At 40.0% G+C, this 19515-nt stretch overlaps 1 protein-coding gene across 4 annotated transcripts in view; it reads right to left on the bottom strand.

Annotated features, from left to right (window-relative positions):
• Window positions 1-19515, bottom strand: part of KIAA1549L (KIAA1549 like) — a 121540-nt gene that overhangs the window by 22027 nt on the left and 79998 nt on the right. For all 4 annotated transcript variants that reach the window (XM_030483796.1, XM_030483795.1, XM_030483797.1 and 1 more), the window contains exons 13-15: window positions 17459-17586; window positions 6457-6635; window positions 4647-4864 (exon numbers count right to left, since the gene is read on the bottom strand). In XM_030483796.1, coding sequence (XP_030339656.1) covers window positions 4647-4864; window positions 6457-6635; window positions 17459-17586 — 525 coding nt within the window. The remainder of the gene's footprint in view (window positions 1-4646; window positions 4865-6456; window positions 6636-17458; window positions 17587-19515) is intronic.

Here is a 19515-nt window from a genome sequence, read left to right on the forward strand (position 1 = left end):
ATAGGACCTTCCACACACTCAGCTGAGGAGCAGGGATTTTGGTTGCTGATCCTGAGCAACAAGAAAGGAGCAGAATAACACTCCACTGAAACAAACACCCAGCAAAGTGAACAGGAAGAGACAGGAGTGGGAGGGAACTGCTTGCAAGATGCTGTTTTAAATAGCCAGTTTGGTAACTGGCCACAACTTTATCAGAGAGCTGTACTCCCTGGGATTAAACTCCTTCCAGATGGGAAGCACTGGGGCAAAGGCACCCCTAGGTGTTGAGCCTTCACCACTGTGAGCTTAGAAGCAAGGGGAAGCAAATGTAATAGAAACAGCAAATGTAATAGAAAAACAGCTCAATACCCAAAATAGCCATATGTTATCTTTCCAGTGCAACCATTTCTTCCCTTGTTGGTTCTACAAAACAGCATTCCTCTGTAAGATACATATCCCTGCATAAATGCTTCAGGAGCGCTTGCCAAATCGTGATATGGAAACTTGATGCTTCATCAAGCTGCATCTTTTAAGAAGGCTTCATCTAAATCAGAAAAGTTTAGGTGATGTTGTTCTTATAGTGTATCTGGTCCTTAGTCATTTTCTTGCACACCCCAGAGAAGCACTCCTCCTCCTCTTGTAGATCAGTAACAGATCAAATAATGGCATGCCAGCTTCATTTATTAACACAATAATCACACTGTTGTTAGAAAAGTTAAAAAATTACAAGTATTTTTGCCATCGAATCAAATCTTAGCAAAAGATTGTTGCTGTGGTAGTGGGTTCAACACGGTGGTGGCAAGATTTTGAGGCTACAGCAGGGGAGGTTTTCAAAGGCACAGCATAACAGCCTTTCAGTCATAACTGACAAATTTGTGGGAATCACAGAAGAGTTGAAACAGGCTATTGAAGGTAGAAGGCTTGGGTAACTTTTCCAGCATTCTCCTATGCTTGCCAGGTAACTTGACAGAAAATGCAATCTCACACTAAGATTTGATTGAAGGGCAAAAAATGCTTGCATTAAAGTGAGGTGAGCCTGTGACTGAGAGCTCTATTTGAGTTAAGAAGTGGTGTAAAAATAAGGTCTCAGGAGTTTGAAATGTTTGGGACTGCCTGAATAATTACAAAGAGATCTTCCACAATATTTCAGCTATTGGAAAGCCTAGGAATATTTCTGTAAGTGACGTAAGAGGAAACCACACTAAGTAGCCTGTTCCATTGAGTAATTATGAAGACTTCATGGTTTAACATCTTAAGAACCATCAGTGAAATGAAATGACAACACAGTCCAAATTAATTCACTGGGAAGAGATAATTCTTCAGATATTACAGATATGTTTAACAGAATTTTTTGCCTTGACAGATTAGAGCAGCAGAAACTGGTTTGCAGAAATGCAGAAAGACAGACATCTACATGACCAGACAGGATAAAACACAGGACAAAAAAAAATCAGTTTTACACTTCTGATTAAACTAAGTATTCAAGCACATATATGCTTAATGTTAAGGCAACTTTCAAAAACTTCTGTGTGACTTTTAATCACAAATCTTTACGCACATGTTTGAAAGTCCTAAATGCACTGCCAAAGCAGAAGGAAAGCAGAGGCTTTGGAATAAATTTCCCTTATAAAAATATTATTGAATAAAGTGCCTTATCTCGTTTCTTCCAAGACTATGTGCTCAATATTACCAGAAAACACGGGGAGCTACGTTACGCCAAGGCTAATCAGATCTGACAACCTTTATGTTCCTACATTAAAGGTGTCTAGAATTTCATACATGTTTTACAACAGGTCCATAAATACTCAGTTGATGCAGTTGTGATATTTTTTCTAAGGGATTCAAGTACACAGCTCTCTAATACATGCACATTCTTGACTTGATTTAAAACTATTAAAGAAAATCCCAGAATAGTTCATACCATCGGAAGGCTCTTAGAAATTGCCAGAGATTGCCAATTAGCTCATTGAAGAGAGTTTTATTAATGAGAAAGGAGGTATGAACGCTAACAACTAGCATTCAAAAAGGGTTAGCAAGTGTCTTCTGGGAACAACCAGAACGTTTTAAAACAGAAATTTTATGGTACAGAAGACTCCCGAGGCACTAAGAGCACAAAGCTGTTTGTTCTTGAACCAATCAAATTATTTAGAAGCAATGCCTTGAAAATCACTTTTAAATATAATTTAAAACAAATCTAAAATGTAAAGGTAATCTTGAGTGATGTAATCAACTGCACCTTTATCTTCTGATGTGTTTTGGAAATGCTGTAGTAATATGATTTAAGTTAGTGGAATATATGCAAAACACAAAGGAGTATAATAGACCTTCTCTTTAGAAACTATGAAATCTTTTACTTAATAAAATAATAGCACTCTTAAATGCTATTATTAAAAGAAAAAAAAAGGGTATTTTTTCAGGTTTTAATTGCTGTAACTGTAATGATATAAACAATGATTAAAAGCAGAAAAAGTCAGAAATCAAATCTTTTCAATTTTATGCTAGCTTAGATTGTTTTAAAAGCAATTTTATTTCATTACAGAAATATAATTGTATTGATTCATAAACCCACATTGCCTTGTAGTATTATTCAAGGTTTTCCTCTAGCAGTGTGCTGTTTTAGCCATCTTATTTTTAGTTAGAAAAATGAAGACAATAATGCTGTTATGTGTGTTACACCATATCAAGTTCAGTTCCAAGTCTTAGTATAGAAATTTTAGCTAGACTTTGGGACTGATTTGTTTGCAAACATCTGCAACATCTGTGAAGTTCATTAAATGCTTTGCATCTTTACAGAAAGAGCATCAGAAATGATTCTTCTCTCTTCCTATACAGGGAGAGAGACTGTATGTTTAACAAGTAAATCTGGCAGTCAGTCTTTTATGGTTCAGCTACACAATGCAATCATTCCTCTAAAGCAGTATACCTGCCTTCAAGCAGTTTATATCGTGCCAGTGATCACTATCTCAAATAGTCTATGACAGCTTTACACAACACATTGGAAAGCATGCAGAAAAAAATGTATTCCGGGACCTTTCAGTACATTGGCACATGAACAAACAAACATCAGCATACTGAACAAAAAGCAGATGGCTAGCATTAAAGCTTCATGTGTCATGTTTTAAACATTTTCTGCATGGCATGTGATGCATAATAAACATCCAAAGTAACATTAAGTCCTTCACTATGTGTGCAGCACACAGTCATACCAATGTTTCTACTGTTCCATCTTTACGTTCTGGACAGACCATGCAGACAGAGCAGGACTTCTGTGTTCTGAGGGATCAGTATTTTACCTTTTCAGTGCATTTGGAGCAGTTTGTTCCTCCCACACTGGAAAACTGCACAAGGAAATGATGCCCCAGACCCTCCAGCAAGAACATAACATACAATTAAGCCAGTATATTTTTTCTTCATTGACCAGCAAAACCCTGGGAAATGGCCCATCAAGGGCAATACCCCCCAGTCATTTAACTCTAGACCTGTTGAAGTTCATCTGGTCACAGCTTCTGACCATATTCTGAGCCAACGCTGCTTTTATATTTCCCATTACAGTCTTTTTCATCTCTGTGCCCCAAGGGTAATTGCTGAAGTTGCATTGTGTGCAAAAAGACTGTCACCACCAATGCTTCGACTGCAGTCCTGATTTGTGCTCATAGGAAAAACTTGGTCTGAACTTCCCAGGAGATGAGATGCAAGAATGTGCCTCCAGGCATGAAGGCCATTTCCAGAGGAAATGTAATTCAGTATCCCTTTTTCTCTCATGGACCAGCTGCTACTGGTCCCTCAAGAACCAGAGCCCTCATAGTGCAAGGTTCAATTGCAAACACTCTCTTACAATCCTTCACACCTCCACCACCCCTAAGGAAGAGGAATCTGTATACTGTGCTACTCCTGGGGTTGGACTGGTATGATCACCTTTTTTCAATGTGCCAACTTGTGTTTCAGAGAGCACCAGCAACAGAGCAGGTCCACCCACAAGCTCAGGCAGAACCAGGATGTGCACTCCCCCCTCATTTCTAAAATGAGGAGATGAATGCTGCTGGTGTGCCATCCTCAAAAGACAGTGAAGTGTTAATCAGACATTAGTACTGTTATACAATATGCCAGTTTCACATCACAGATAAGCAACTTATAAATTTCTCTGTAAAAGGCACAGGAAGATCACCAGTTACAGGTATAAACACAACCTTACAGACACCATCCCTGCAGGACATACTGAAATACAGGACAACATACTGGTTGTTGTATGCCTACTGTAATATATTCAGATAAAAATAATGACAAAATAACGGCACCACTGAACTTTGGGAAAGAGCAAATTCAGGTGCTAACTTCCTGGCTTTAGTTCACTCTCAGTATTACCAAGAACATGACTACCAATTTTTCATTTTACCTGACTTGGGAAATGACTCCCAAGAACTTGCTACAGCCCCTTCCCTTAATTTTTTTGTCTTTCCATTTTTTTCTTTTTAAACACATTGCAGTTTTACCGGGTGACATACTTTCATAAATAATCATGGGTTATATGAATTTTCTTCACAAAGTGGGAGGGGCCAGCTGAGGACACAACAAACAGTTGGCTCATTAAGAACAACCCCTTTGATTCCCTACAACCTCTGGACATCAACTTTTCTCCAAGACAAAGAACTGCATATAAAAAGACTCACCTGTTCTTTGGCTCACCAAACGGGGATGAGACATCTGCATCTGGATCCAAAATGTGGTCAAGTTCTTTCTGGTTTTTTTCATACATTCTTTTTCTGTCTGTCAGTCCCTTGTTATTATCAACCTGTGGGAAATCATAGTACCCCTTCCTCTTGGCTTTCAAGCGCAGTTTGTTGCGGTAATGTTCTATATCAGACTTCTGCTTCAAAGCCTTGTTCACCTAAAAGGCAAAAAGATGTTGAAAGGATGGTGCTGGGCTGGCTACTTCCAACAACGTGGTTGGAGCATGTTTGATGCGCTGCATGTGTCATTTTACAGAGCGCATTTTGCACCACACAGTGCCATCTGCAAGGAGTGAGGAACTGCAAGTGAACAGAGTTGCTGCATTCTTATGGCTTGGCAGATGGTTAAATAATTTTAGCCTAAAAAATATGTACCATTACAACAGTGACTCAGATACACCCACTGAAGAAAAACACTGATGATGTTAGCCAATTGTTGTGACCCAACAAAGTGCATGCTTTTGGGCACCACAGGGGGGACTCTTCCAGAACTCTTCCAGGGTAAGTAGAGAGAGACATTGCCCTTGACTATACAAAACCATAAGTAAGTCATTACCGATGGCTGGGGAAAAATTCCTGTGAAATATCGTCATGTGTTCCTTTTATTTATATGCTTCCTTACAAATCTGTTATGGGGCCCTGCCAGTGGCAAGATCCTTAAATAAACTGATGTTTGGTCTGAGCCGGTACAGGTCAGGTCCCATGATGCTCCTAAGTATTGAGAAAATTTCCCTCCTGCTTCAAATTGTCAGTTATATGGAAATGAGCCATTTACTTGGGCTCTGTGTTTCTAGAGTCTTCTCACAAATTTCAAATGTATGTACATGAGAGAACACAGCGCCAAATGTGCCATCCTGCTGACTTACAGAAAATAAATGCTGAAATCTAAACAAACCTTTCTCCAAGTTTGGAATCCATGGGGCACATCAGGGCTTAAAATACAAGTATGAAATGGAGCACAACAGACTGCTCTAATCCAGGCCCTCATGGGAAGCCCTCCTTGTTGCTTTTAAACAGCATCAGGCAGATGCTGGCTGATCTTTAAATGACCACTGCAGTGTGAGTTTACAAACAAGACACCACTCTGGCTTGTCCCCATTATGTTCAACAACCATATCAAAGCCTCAGTCCTCTGTAAATGAGCCAGTCTTGTTTAAATCTACATAAAAACATGAATAATCGGACTCCAACAAGTGTTGGAGCCAAAGCACAGTTTTTGGCCAGCATCTGGATCAGACACTTGTACCATCCCACTTTGTTCCCAGGAAACAGCTCCCTCTGTGCATCCCTCTGTGCACAGGCTGGAGTGCAGACTGAGCAAAGCCATGGTCCTACTGCATCCCTTCTTGCTCTGAATGAGCTGCATTGCTCATTATAGAAAGATCAGCTTGGCACCCAGATGATCTATATACATTTCCATGCTCAGCCACAGCATTCATGAAGACAGAGATCTTATTCTGCTCTTGGCCTTCATTACTCATTTTGTTAAAAAGAATATGATAGGAGAGAAGGATATTGGGAAGGCAGGAATATAGAAAATTGCCTCTTCCAACGTCACGTGCATTCATAGCTGCATTGTGAAAGAGCAGATCTTAAATTCACAGATCTCTGAGCCTGCAATGCTAATGGGACTTTATATAGCATCAGGGTGAAAACCTCCTGCTGGTCCTCAAGTCTAGCAGGCTTCAGATTGTTTCACCTGTGGATGTAGCCAAGGAAACAGCTGGAGACATTATCCAACAGCCCTTACCTCTCCATTAATGATGGCAGATTCCTGGCTCCTGTCTGATGCAGCATGAACCGCAGGTAGAGCCACGGGTTTGATCGCTATCAACTGCACCGATCCTGAAGAGGTGTCGAAGGGGTCAATGGCAGATTTGGCAACATTATCAAAGAGAATGCCTCCTTCCTCTTCATCACTTATGGGCACTAGAGCACATAAAACTTTTTCAGCATAAAGACACAGATATTTTTACTGCATGTTCAAGGTGAAATCCAGTGAGCACATGCTTTAGATTAATGATGTGCTCAGTACACTTGAGGAGCAGACCTGGGGGACCTTTACACTGAAAAAACTCCCATTAAATTACAGACAACATTATGTATTCAAAGTATTGTCTGTCACTCCCCCCAAAAAGGCCAATTTCCAATCTGCACTATTATGATGGAAGAAAAGGAGAAAAGGAATGACACAGAAAAATGTATGAAAATGACAATGAAAGTCCAAGTACAACTTTTCCTAGGTTTCACATGGAAACACACACACACAAGTCTCCACAAGCCAAGGCATCTAACCCAAGAGTGCAGCTTTTTTGTGTCTTATATTGCAAGAGCATGGTCATTCTCAAAATCTGAAAAATAAACCTACCGATTTTAGTAAAAGTCATAAATGCTGAAAGTGCCATCTGTTAAAATGAAAGCATTACCATTGTGTGTTAAAACATCCTTAAGAAACTGAAGGTGTAGAAGTTTATGTTGGCTTACTGCTTTGCAAAGCAGTACCTCAGGTGGCTATAAAGGTAAACCATTAAAATTTATTAAGAGACAGGAGAAGGCTTCTGAAAAACATCTTGAAAATTAAATGGCATGGCAAAGCATCTTCACTTTTACATTTCTCCGTAAATGCATAACTCATACACAACTGGGCCCTTTCTCCTCCATATTTTGTTTGTAAGCCTGCATTGCCTTGTCAGCTGTTGAATCTTAAACCTTTTATCCTCATTTTGAAATAGAAGAATGACTCTAAAGCACAAGCACATATTCTACAAAGAAATCCTTGCAAACATTTTTGAATGATTATGCTATTAGAGGGAAGAATATTTGCTCTGTCTCCTAACTGACAGGAGCAGAGATCCTTTGCTAAAGAACAAAGTGGTCTGCTCTAAATTTATTTCTTCTGAAAATACACTCTGGTTTAATATTTAATCATTGCACAAAATATAATGGACTTGTATAAACTCAGCAGTTTAGACAGCCAGTGATGTTGGTAAGAAAATATTTGACAGTGTGTAACACAAAATATGAAGCCCCTGAGTAAGCTCATTATCTTTCTGCCTATACTCAGCATGGACTGGAGTTGACACCACTTGAGTGTTTGAGAAATACATGGGTTAAATCACTCTGTCATTAAATATTGTCCCTCTGGCTCCATGGAACTGTCCAAATACGATAGTCTTTAGTGGGTCTGAAATCCCTTTGTCCCTCCTGGAGCTGTTCAAACACTGAATTTGTATAGGCTCACAAACCTGGCTCAGTGAAATTAACTCCCTCGTATGACGACCATGTTGCCAAAGATCAGCAAAAGCAGACAAACGAAGAGACGCCTGCTGTCACAGGCTGCACGTGAACAGGAAGGCTTTTATGCTACAACGAGTATATAAGTGAAGCATGGACATTTTCCCTAGAGGCATTCTGAATCAGTTCAGTTCTCATGTAAGTCACCAGATGCAGTTCTGGAAGATGGGTCTTGTCTGTAATTCACCAGTGAAACTTCCACACTACCTTAACAAGGTACCTCTGCTGTGACACAGCCATCTCTAAGAGAGAAAAAGTGCCTGAATTGTGTTTTTCACCAACAAAGACGGGGTGTCATAATAATTACAGCTTAGTATCTGGATAGTATCGCATCAGCGATCCAAGTACCAAGACATTGTGGAATCCCTTCTCCTCGGTTGCCTGTCTCCGCGTTTGCCTGAGCCAGACATACCCAAAACCCCTGGCTAAGCATCAGCTTCCAACACATGATTCTTTCCCAGCATTCTCTGTGTATCCTATTGCAAGCAGAAAGCACGAAGAAGTGCCGCTGCGTTTCCTCTCCAGTGTTTCAGGACTGCACTTGACAAGACCTCATCAGTGATCTCCAGGTACCCACAGAGAGCATGAGTAGCTACAGAAGTGTGGGTTGTCTCCTCAGGCCTCATTTCAGGATCAGAAACCAAGTTTTGCTTAATTAAACAGGATTCCTCCGGTTTGAAGACTCATTAAAGAAAAGAAAAATCAAGAGTAAAGAGAATCGGGAATCAGAGATGACAGCTACTTCTGATATGCTAACACCAAAGGGTGGTGGTATGCTAACACCAAAGAGCACCCTCAGTATCAGCCCTCTCACTGGTTAGCACATCTCCTATATCTACTACAGTTCTATTGACATGAAGATAATAGCCAATGAACCTAGAAATTGGAAGTATATTTCACCTTAACTCAGCATTTGTTTACTAATTGGCATTTATAACATAAAAGTAGGGGGGGGGTTTTCCACTGCCCTTTTTTTCACTGATGAGTGATAAAGAGAGTCTGTAATCTTCAGTTACCGGCAAGTGAACCATAAGCAAGTGATATGGGAATTTTAATATTTCTTCCATCTCTTTCTATGATAATTTTCAGCAAGCATTTATAACATGATTGAACCACAGCAATTTGGAAACCAAAGGGAGCCCAGCAAAAAGTGGGAGCTCTGGAGTGTTTGTTTCTGCTGTGTCTCCCTGCCCCAGGCCTGTCCACCCAGCCAAACCCCTCAGTGGGCAAGCAGCTGGCAGGCATGGGAAGCTTCAGAAAACTGAACAGGTATTCTTTACAATCACTCACAATAAGCACATAGCAACACAGATTTCATAGAACCACAGAATGGTTAGGGTTGAAAGCACCTTAAGATCATTTAGTTCCACTCCGCCTGCCACAGGCATGGACACAATGCTTTTAATTTCTGTCTTTAAACAAATGCATACAAACATTACTATGGATTCATTGTTCTACTCTTCCTTGCATTGTCTACATGCACACATAGCAAGAAGTTCAGCAGCAGAAAAGGGGAAAAAAAAAACCTTAATCACCTACTTAACAGTAATTTCCCATGTCTGAAACATCTTGTGCTAGATATCTCATGCCACATGATCCACTGAGACTGAAATACTCTTCCTAATCTTCCTGTGACCGAAGTATATGAAGATCTATCCAAAGCAATCATTTATTCAGGTTGATTGCTAATTGCAGTGAAGATCAGCGTAGCACTGGGTTTTTGAAGAGTAGGACCATCGCTGAAGCTTTATCTCCACATCACTGCGGCAGTCAGTATACAAAATTTGATAGATTAAAGCTGCTTCAGGGATGCTAGCCTCAGATTTGGGTGCAGCTCTGCACTACTGCCAGCAAGGAATGCCAGCAGGTGGTGCCACTGGTCCTCCAACCAGCTGAAAAGCAGCTGTGGAATTGTGGCTCTGAGCAGTTAAGGACCAGTTAGACAGGTGGAACAGTCTATTTTTTATCTAGTTATTAATTTACATTAAAAAAAATATGTACTTTTGTCAACCTAAGATTTCAATATGAAGGCCATCCAGGATTTCTTCTCTTCTGTCTTTCCCTCCACCTTGTCTTTCATCCCCCTCTCCCAAATCAAAATATATTGGGAGAAAAACCGGACTGAAATACTTACCTGTAAAAAAAACAGTAAGGAGATTTAAATTACCTGTGGATCAGGTAACCTTTTAGCAAAATACCTGAAACAAAGATATGTGCTGTCCTGCTCAGAAGCAACGATCAGACCGATTTTGGAAGTCCTCAGAAAAAGAATGACATCTCTGATGACCTCTGACGATCTTAAGGTCTTTTCCAACCCTATCCATTCCATGATTTTATCAATGGAGAAAAACACAGAAAGCCAAGATCTGGGAAGCACTCTCAAGCAGGTGGATGTGCTTTTCCTTTTCTTAGGTCATTAAATGATCAGCATTAAAAATTTTCAAAGATTAAAGATTTATTTTGTATAAAGGGAATGCAAATACTGTAACCATACATACAGTGTATACCTATAGTATAGCAAACTATGCCACAGATCTAAAAGCCTAGCTCCTTAGGAAAGAGCTTGAATATCAGTATTTCAAACAGAAATCCTGAGTCTTGAGTGTAAATTAATAATGTGGAAATAATTTTCCTTTTAGAGGAAAATCTATATAGAAAAATATTAAAAATTTTCTACATCATCTGAATCATCCCCTTTGTCAGCTGACTACCTCCAGAAAGGTATGAGCAAGAGCTCTTAGCAATAAAGAAATGAATGTTTCTGAAGGAGTTTGTAAGCCTATAAGTAAAATGCAAGTGTCCTAACATCAGTATCTGAACCTTTTCAGGACTGAAATACCTCTCTATAGGATACTGCAGTGTATCAGAAAACATGCTTGTATACACATGCACCCACCCCCCTTTCCAAAATATACCCAACTGTGAGACACTGGGCTTGTCTTTCATGAACAGCACAAATATTATATTTTCAGAGAAACAGATAGCTTAGAGACGCAGTTCCTGATTACAGGAAGCTGTTCATGATTCCCCCTAGATATTATTTTCTCATATGCAAAGTCTGCTAAAAGCCAGGCCACGTGCCTGAGGTGCTGCAGTCCTGGGTTTGCCTGGGATCCTGAAATAGGGGTTACCCAACCAGGTCATCTGAGATCTCTAAACCAGTATTTGCAGTTGTTTAATGAGACTGTATACATGAGGTGTCTAATCTTCTATTAGCTGCTTGTTTCATTCACTTGCTATGAAGGCTTCTTGTCCCTATAAGCAGAAGCAAGGATATCTCTTTCTGTGGTTATACCTTCTCCTTCAACCACATCTGCCTCATCTACTAAAATATCAAAGCATTCCAAAAAGAGACACTGTACTTCATAATGTTTGTAGAGAATCCATCAGCTCCTTTTCTTGACTGACACTTCTGTAATGCCATCCTAGACATGTTCAATAACTTTAAAAAATTATTTAACTCACAAGGATGATGACACAAAGGAGAAGGGAAGGCATGAGAACCTACAACAGAAGCCACTTCTTTAAGTAGTAAAGTAGTGCTTTATGAGTTTTAAAAGGCTTTGCAGAAATAGATTTCTATTTGCAAAATAAACCCATACATTTGTCTTCTTCAAAGCTGACGTATTAGTGAAAGATCACAGCCATCCAGACTACCACTGGATCTGATGGCATGACCATCTACACGCCCTTCGTGCTGTTGCTTGGATGAAAACTGCTGTCAGACTCAATCAGTGGCAGACCAAAGCTCCTCTGAAGGGGAAGGCAGATCTGAATTAAGAAACAATTGTGCAACTTGCAGATCCCAGTTCCTTCAGAAGTCTGCTGCAACAGGCACCTTAGCAACACAGGATAAAGTATTTTCTTGCCATGAGAAATGCAATTAAAGACTGGCTCAAAAAAAAAAATAAAAAAAATAAAAAAAGCAAGCTGGGTTAGGATGCTGACCTAAAAGAGTCCAAACAGAAAGTATTTCTTACTTATTCTATGCAAGTTCCACCATGCCTGTGAATACAGCACCAGAGTGGCCCCATGGACAGCTTGGAATTGCTGGGTTGCTCCCAATCTCTGGGGAAAGAGGCAGTGGAGCACTTACACCTTTTGCTTTTGTAGGAGCGTGAAGAGGCTCAGAAGTTCGCAGAACAGGTTCCAACACTTGGCTGCTTCTTGCAAACCGAAACCAAGTGGAAAAGCAGCAGGAAATGGCATTGGCTATGTCTGAAGGAACAGAGTCCACTGTCAGCAGCACAATGCAAGCAGGGTCACTGTGCTCTCTATATCTAACACAAGCACACAAAAAATAGACAGTGGAAGAAATGGAAAGAGTGTGGAGAAATATTAGGCTATGTCACAAAAGCTGAAAATTTTGGGGAAAAATAAAGCATCAATATGTAAAGCTTCTGGGAGGCTCAAGAAGAATAGTAACTGTGCCAATACAAGCAATTTCAGCTGAACAAGTGGATTTTGTTCAACTTTATTTTTTAATGTCAGGAAATTACTCCAGAAAAGCCTAGGAGTTTACTGTGAGGGGATGAAGATTTAGATCAAGATGCCCACTAACATTTCCTGGGGCAAATGAAGCTAATACTTCAGGATGAAGGAATGAATGACAAAAAGAACAGACTCTTGTCTACACCATAAATTCTTCCCAGCACTCTGATTTCTCAGTCTTTCAGAGGCACAGGCATCATGAAAGGGAATCATCTCACTTCAAACCTGCACATATGCTCCAGTGCAGTTGCCTGAGCTTCTTCCTTACTGGAGGGAAAGGCGAGTACTTCCAGAGCAGAGAGATCCTGTCACAATTAGCCGTGACTCTCTGGAATCACTAGAAAGCCTACTTGGTTAGGTTAGATTAGGAAGCCAATTTTAACAGACCAAAATTTGGCAAGATAAAGCCCTTTCCACTCTAACCTGCATTTCACCCACCCTGCACAGAGAAGGCAGATGAAGGGGTCTGGATGTTTGCTGGAATACACCATATCCTCCAGCTAACTCTGTGTCAAAGCAGACTGCTACATCGCTGCTCTTAGATTCAATTGCTGTTGCCATATATCATTTCAATGTGAGTCACTACAGACAGCTACTCAGAAATTCAGAAAAGTTGGCTTCAAGGCTGAGCTGCCACATCAGCCAGCATGAAAACCAGTGGCCCACACTTCTGTAGAATAAACGAGGCAGTGTATCATGGCTTGGCTGACTTAGATCCAAAAATCCCTTTGATTTTAGCTAAGCCAATAATACAGCCAACTTTTCCTCCCTAGCACTTTGTTCCTGCAGACACCTTATTTTCAGATATCCCTACAAAGACCAGAAGGAAAAGAGAATTAAAAAATTAAATGACAGCTTCTGCCTGGACAAAGAAAATGATAGTCTTAGAGACCAATATTTTATAAAGGAGTGAGGCCCTTGACTGAAAGACTTCTGAAAAGTTACATCTATTTTTTAAGACAAAGACCACATGCTTGGAAGAGGAGAAGTATTCCAGCTGGGATTCCTAGGGGGAGGAAAGGAAGGTTTCTTACACAAGGAAGTTTGACAAGATGCTGCTTGCGTATCTCCACCTGTAACGTGTGTGTGTCCTTTCACGATGACGAGGTTCGAGTACTAAACTGGGCTCAACTATCTGACTTTGCAGCTCAAAAGGTATGGAGTCATTTGCTTCATTGAGAACTGCTACCGAACTAAAGCTTTCATTTTTCTCAAAACAAACAAGCAATCATGCCCTCCCAAAGATGCTATTGGGAAAGCTGCAAAACCAAACATTTGAATATTGGAAAATCAACAAATATCATTTTCACTGGCTTCATTTTGTGAGCAGCTGGTGAAAGGAAACGTTTTACTGTAGGTTGCTATAGTTCTTTAAATACAAGTGGGTTCAGCCATTTGCTTCTCCCTGAATGATGTTTGGCCTGATAAAATCATAGGTGAAAGCGTTCATATCCTGTTGGTCTCTTCCACACTCTCTTACAAACCCATCTCGGAAATTGCCAGTACCTCTGTGGGTTGCTTCATTCATCTCACAGTCCTCTAACATGCGCAACTGGGCATTTGTTAAAAAAGGTTTTAATTTTTGTTTCTAAGCGCCCAAAGCAACTCATCAACTTTTAGAAAGGAAACATCCTATTAAAATACTAATAAATGTTTTCCAAGAAAAACAAAAAGAAACAAATGCAATTATCCTACCAAAGTTCATCACTATTTAATACAAATAGATATTTTATTCATGTTTTCCATAGAAATAAGGCTTAGTTGAGGAGTTCTCCTGATCCTCCAAAACATCAGGTCCTTAAGCCAAGCCTGTCAGCCTATGCTGGTTTCACATTGTTCACTCTCAACCCTGACACACTCCATTTGAAGTTGATTTTGATACAAGCCATATAGTTTATGTACTGAGGTAACATCCAGTGCTGTCATTTTTCCATGTAACTAAATGTCAGCAATAAATAGAATCTAAAATTGGTCCGTAACTATGGCAACTAATGAGCCATTCTAACTTGGAGTCCCCAAATCAACCACGTGACCATCAAGGGATTCATCCCAGTTTTAAGACGCTGCTTTTCAGGGAAGAAAATATGCTGCTGCTTTTGCTGACATGCGCATTAGAGGAATCAGCCTACAACCAGGCTAGAGAGCTAGAGGAAGCTCAGGCAAACAACTAGGAGAGAAGCAGCTCCCTTCTTAAAACAGCCAACACATTCTATTGAATCTGTTGATCCAGCTAATCACACTGGATAAAGATAAAAGAACAAAATATCGGAGATGACAACAGTGTTTGTAATCATAGCACTAGGGAACAAAGTGTCAGCTCTGTGATGTCAAGGAATGGTTGCCTAAATTTTTAGGTTTTTTAATTTCAACTTCAACGGGCATTTAGGATCACACAACTCAAAATCAAAAACACATCTGCACATGCAGATAAGAATAAACATGGGGCCAGCTCCATAATTCTGGCAAGGGGGAGGGCCTTTCACCTCCCATGACCACATATTCCTTCTCACAAGATGTTCTGAAAAGTTTGTATCAGGAAACTCTCCTAAACATATCTTAAGAGATATGCCTACAGCTAAAACATCCCTATCTCTTTACCAGGGAACAATGTAATTCTTCTCCTTCATTTCTGTGCCTGGAAACTACCAGGTGACCATTTGTAGGGCCATGGCAGTCAAGTGAAGGAAGTTCCTCTAGAAGGAGCTGACTTGTCTACATGGAGGGCTTTGCAGACAAGCTGGTTTATGCACAGGTTCCTTCAAAGCCAAAACAGTCAGAAACAGTCTATCATCTGTTTCACATTTTTTATATATGAATATAGTAGCATGTACTACTACTACAGAGGGCAAACACTGCTCTTCCTTTCTGCCACAGAAGGTCAAGATCTTGGTGCCAGCATGCAGTAGGAACACATTATAAGAATCCATAGTATGAATGGAGTATACACTAAAGATATTTTCACTATGGCACTAGAACTAGAAATCATTTAGCTGCTTTGAACAAAGAGCACCATGACCATATTAAGTAACATCATTATTCAGGCTTTTTTTTCAGAAGATAGAAAAGAGGAGGTAAAAGAAACATGTAAGTAAAACAGTTGTTAGTGTTCCAGTCCAATTTGAAAAGTGTGTAGTTACTGTTATCAAATAAAGTTGAAGCTAAAATTATAATGAATTTAAGATTTAAAATGAAGAATCAGTATTCCCTTACACTACATTGAAAGGTTTGTTTAAGTAGCATGTGTATGTTCTAGAAACACACTACAGTCCAGATCAGAAGAAAAGGTGTTAGATGTTAGTCAATTCTTTACCAAAGAAGTGGGAAGTTCTTACCAGTTTTCTTTGAAGATCTAAAACCTAACAAAATTAAAAAAAAAAGAATACCTTCACTTAATTATTTTGCCTACACGTATAAACATCAGCTGACACTGGCTTTGAATATTGGCTTTCCTGAGGAGGGAAATAAAAAACCACAGCATAAATTACAGCTTTTAACTGTGTAAATTATAAATGTTGCTGACTCGTAAAATAAGCTGCATTTGAAACAGTGAAAAAATAATTATGACCCTTGAAACTTTGAACCATGAAATATTGTTATGCTGTCTATGAAAAAAAAGCCCTCTTTGAGAAAGACCAGTCAGAATACCTATTATTGCAGGTCTGGAGTAATCAGTAAAGTGACAGGTGTGTCAGAAGAAAGCTGTACTGATGACAAACACATAACAAAAGAAAATTAACAACTTCACTTTCCTGTATGAATTTGCAAATGCGCATAAATCTCAGTGAAGCTGATTTAAAAACAGAGCACTACAGTTACATCACCTATATGGTCCCCACAAGATGCAATGCTCTATGGTTCATGAATGGAAAGAACAGAGGACACTTATAAATGCAGTACGATTTTGCTGTACAGAAGAGAGGCCATCTTTGGTGCTTTGTATCTGTCTCTGTATTGCACTGTATTCCTGCTAAAGCAGCAAAGCCTTTGCATGACACTTTAGTATTAGGCATAATGATCATCAAGAGATGACATAGTGTGATATCAGGGTTGCCATCAGAATGCTTCACAGAGGTTGCTCAGGTGATTTTCTGGAGAAAGGAGAAGAGAGCTACACTAAGATTTTCTCTTTAACCAAGTCCTTCTGTCCACATTTACATTTTAACAATTTAATTATAAACTTGTGGTCATGACAGAAGCTGATGAGACCCCATCCAGTTTAATTCCCTTCCTTTAGAGAGAAGTGATCAATTGGTTCAGTCAGTGTTTCCCATTCATATGGCAAATATGGAAGCAAAGCTGTAACTCAGGAGAAATAAGCAGAGAGACAGAACAAAGGAAAAGCAAGGAAGTAAGGGGATTGAATTCAACTCTCATCAGATGTTCATGATACACCTCAAGTCATAAGGTTGCCATCATCAACCAAGGAATTGTGAAAAACATCCAGTGTGCATCCTAGGTGCATCAGGAAAAGCTGACAGTAAGTCTTAGTAACAAATAGGTATGACAAGGAGGATAAGAGATGGAAAGTTAAAGCACTGGCTGTCTTACACTTTCCCAAATTAATTTTTACCTAGTTAATTCATCTTCATCAGATCTGGGCCAGCTTAGTAACAGCAGTAATGGAAATTATTATCTTAAGGCTCTACACAGAAGAAAAAGCTTTAAACCCTGTCCGCCTACTAAGCAGCATCACATTTTCATTAGTTTACTGGTATTTAAAGAAGAAAAAAAAAACCAAGAAGAAAAAAATCTTGCAAAGGCCCACACAAAGAGTAGGCACCATAGTGTTGATGTGAGTTTGAGAAACAGAGCAGTAAGGAGGAAGAAAAACACCAACCAACCAAACAAAACAACAGCTACACACAGAAAATGCCCAAGTACTGCTGAAGGTATGGTAAGATGGTTTCAGCACAGCCAGTGCCTGCGTGGGTACGGCTCCAGGGGCGACCACAAGCAACACTTCTCACCGTTTCTTTTCCTTCCTTCCTCTTTTGCCACTTTCTGCGGTGCCATTACTTTCTGGAGGGAGCTCCGCTCAGAGCTGGGCTTCCCCGACCCGTTGCTGATGATGGAGCCATTCTGACTCGGGGACCGGCTGCAAGTAACCATAGCAACATGGGAGGCTGTGAGTTCTTCCTTGTAAACCTCATCTCAAGGTTATTTCGTTTGCACACAGTTTGCATCACTGAGTTTTCAAGCCTGATTTTGTACCAAAAGGAGACAGAATATAAACTGCACACAGAAACACAGTGAAGGCAGGAACAGAGAACAGGACTTCTCAATTAGTTCAGGGTTGATGGGTATCTTAGTGGCGTCAAATGCAACCGCATCTCATGCACAACCCCCACAATGACAGAAGCGGCACTGCAGAGGACAAAAAATCCTGTTATCAATTCAGTGCTGTTTACACAGCTAAAATAAAGCAGACCTTTGTTTATGTATATACAGCTAAACTAACCCCTTCATTATTTAGCCTGCATTTACGCTCAACTTGTTTTGCCAGTCACAATGTAAAATTCAGTTGCTCACTTTACACATACACACACAATGTGATAAAAAAATTCTCTGGTTTTTTGCACATAACCTGGTTTAATCAGCACTATTACTTGCTGGATCTTCTAAGAAAATGATTGTTTTACTCAGCCATTGCATATTCTTGCCCTAAAACTGGTCCCTGCACAGGCCGACAAGGGAGGACAGAGCAGAACTGCTGCAAGTGTTCAGTCCCAACCAGGAGCAAGAACAGAAATGAGCAGTGCAACTGGCCTGCACTGGGAGCAAGCTCTCAGAAGTTCGCTTCTTTCTGGGGGAGCAAATTACTCAAATCCTAATGCACAAGTTGAGAAAAGCAGGCCAAAGCAGACAGTGTTAGACTTGGTGCTACTCCACACCCGGTCACGGCATCACATTGTTTCTACATGTAAAACTTGCCACAATGGGAATGAAAACTATCTACAGGACCTGTACTCATGCACCCGTTTACAATCTATCATTGTCACGGCTAATTACAGGATAATGTAAATAGGTTGTATTAGAGAAAAAGAATGGACTCAGTCACAACGACTTTCATTTACAGAGGAAAAAATCCAATCAAGTTCTATTGCTGTCACAATGGCTTTATATCCAGAATATGGTACTAAAGCAAAACAACTGTAAAAACCATCCTAAAAATTATTGCCAAGACTACATTGCCAGCTTGAAACATTCATTTACCTCAGGTTCTGACTGCCCTGTCTGGCATTAAGTAGAGAGCTTTTACTGTGGTCAGAACAGAATGGGACAAGTATGAGAAAAGTAATGTTGAAGTACTCTCTTTTGAAGATAGCCTAGGTGGAAATACATATAATCTGAGACAGGCTTGTCCCAGCTACAGGGATTTAGGAGAACTCAGCATGCAACCCAGCTCAGTCCAGCCCAGCCTGAGGATTTTCTTGTGAAATTCTATTGAGGATAACTACTCCTGAAAAGTAACATTTCTCCCTTATAAACCTGTCTGCCACTGCTAATGAATAATCCCAGCCTCTAACACCAATTCATCCAGGACAGACCAACACCTGAAGAAAATCTGCTCCACTGGGGAACAACGAAAAACAGTGAGCACAGATAGCTTGCAGAATGATTTCTGCTGCCACCAATCTAAATATTCATCTTTTTTAAGTGGCCATGATATTATTAACCGCGAAATTCCCTTCAGTGGTAATATCAGAGAAGATATTCTGATCAGTTACCAGCCACTCCATGGCAGTCTGATTTAGATTGACCTTTCCTGGCTGCAAAATAGCCCAGATGAAAGAGCAAATACATAAAGGTCAAGAAATATTTCTTCATCTCCAGAAACCATTAAATTCCATCCCCAGAAACCGCTTCTGGGAATGAAAAAAGGCTCAAATTCTCCATGTTCTCACTTACTCAAGTTATCATCCTGAAAGAGGTAAAACTAACTCCTAGTTATTTGCTTAGAAAGGCACAAAACATCCTGGAATGAGAATAACTTTCCTTTGACTTCCCAGATCAAGTTTGCTTT

The sequence above is a fragment of the Strigops habroptila genome, chromosome 4, assembly GCF_004027225.2.
Source record: "Strigops habroptila isolate Jane chromosome 4, bStrHab1.2.pri, whole genome shotgun sequence".
NCBI lineage: Eukaryota > Metazoa > Chordata > Aves > Psittaciformes > Psittacidae > Strigops > Strigops habroptila.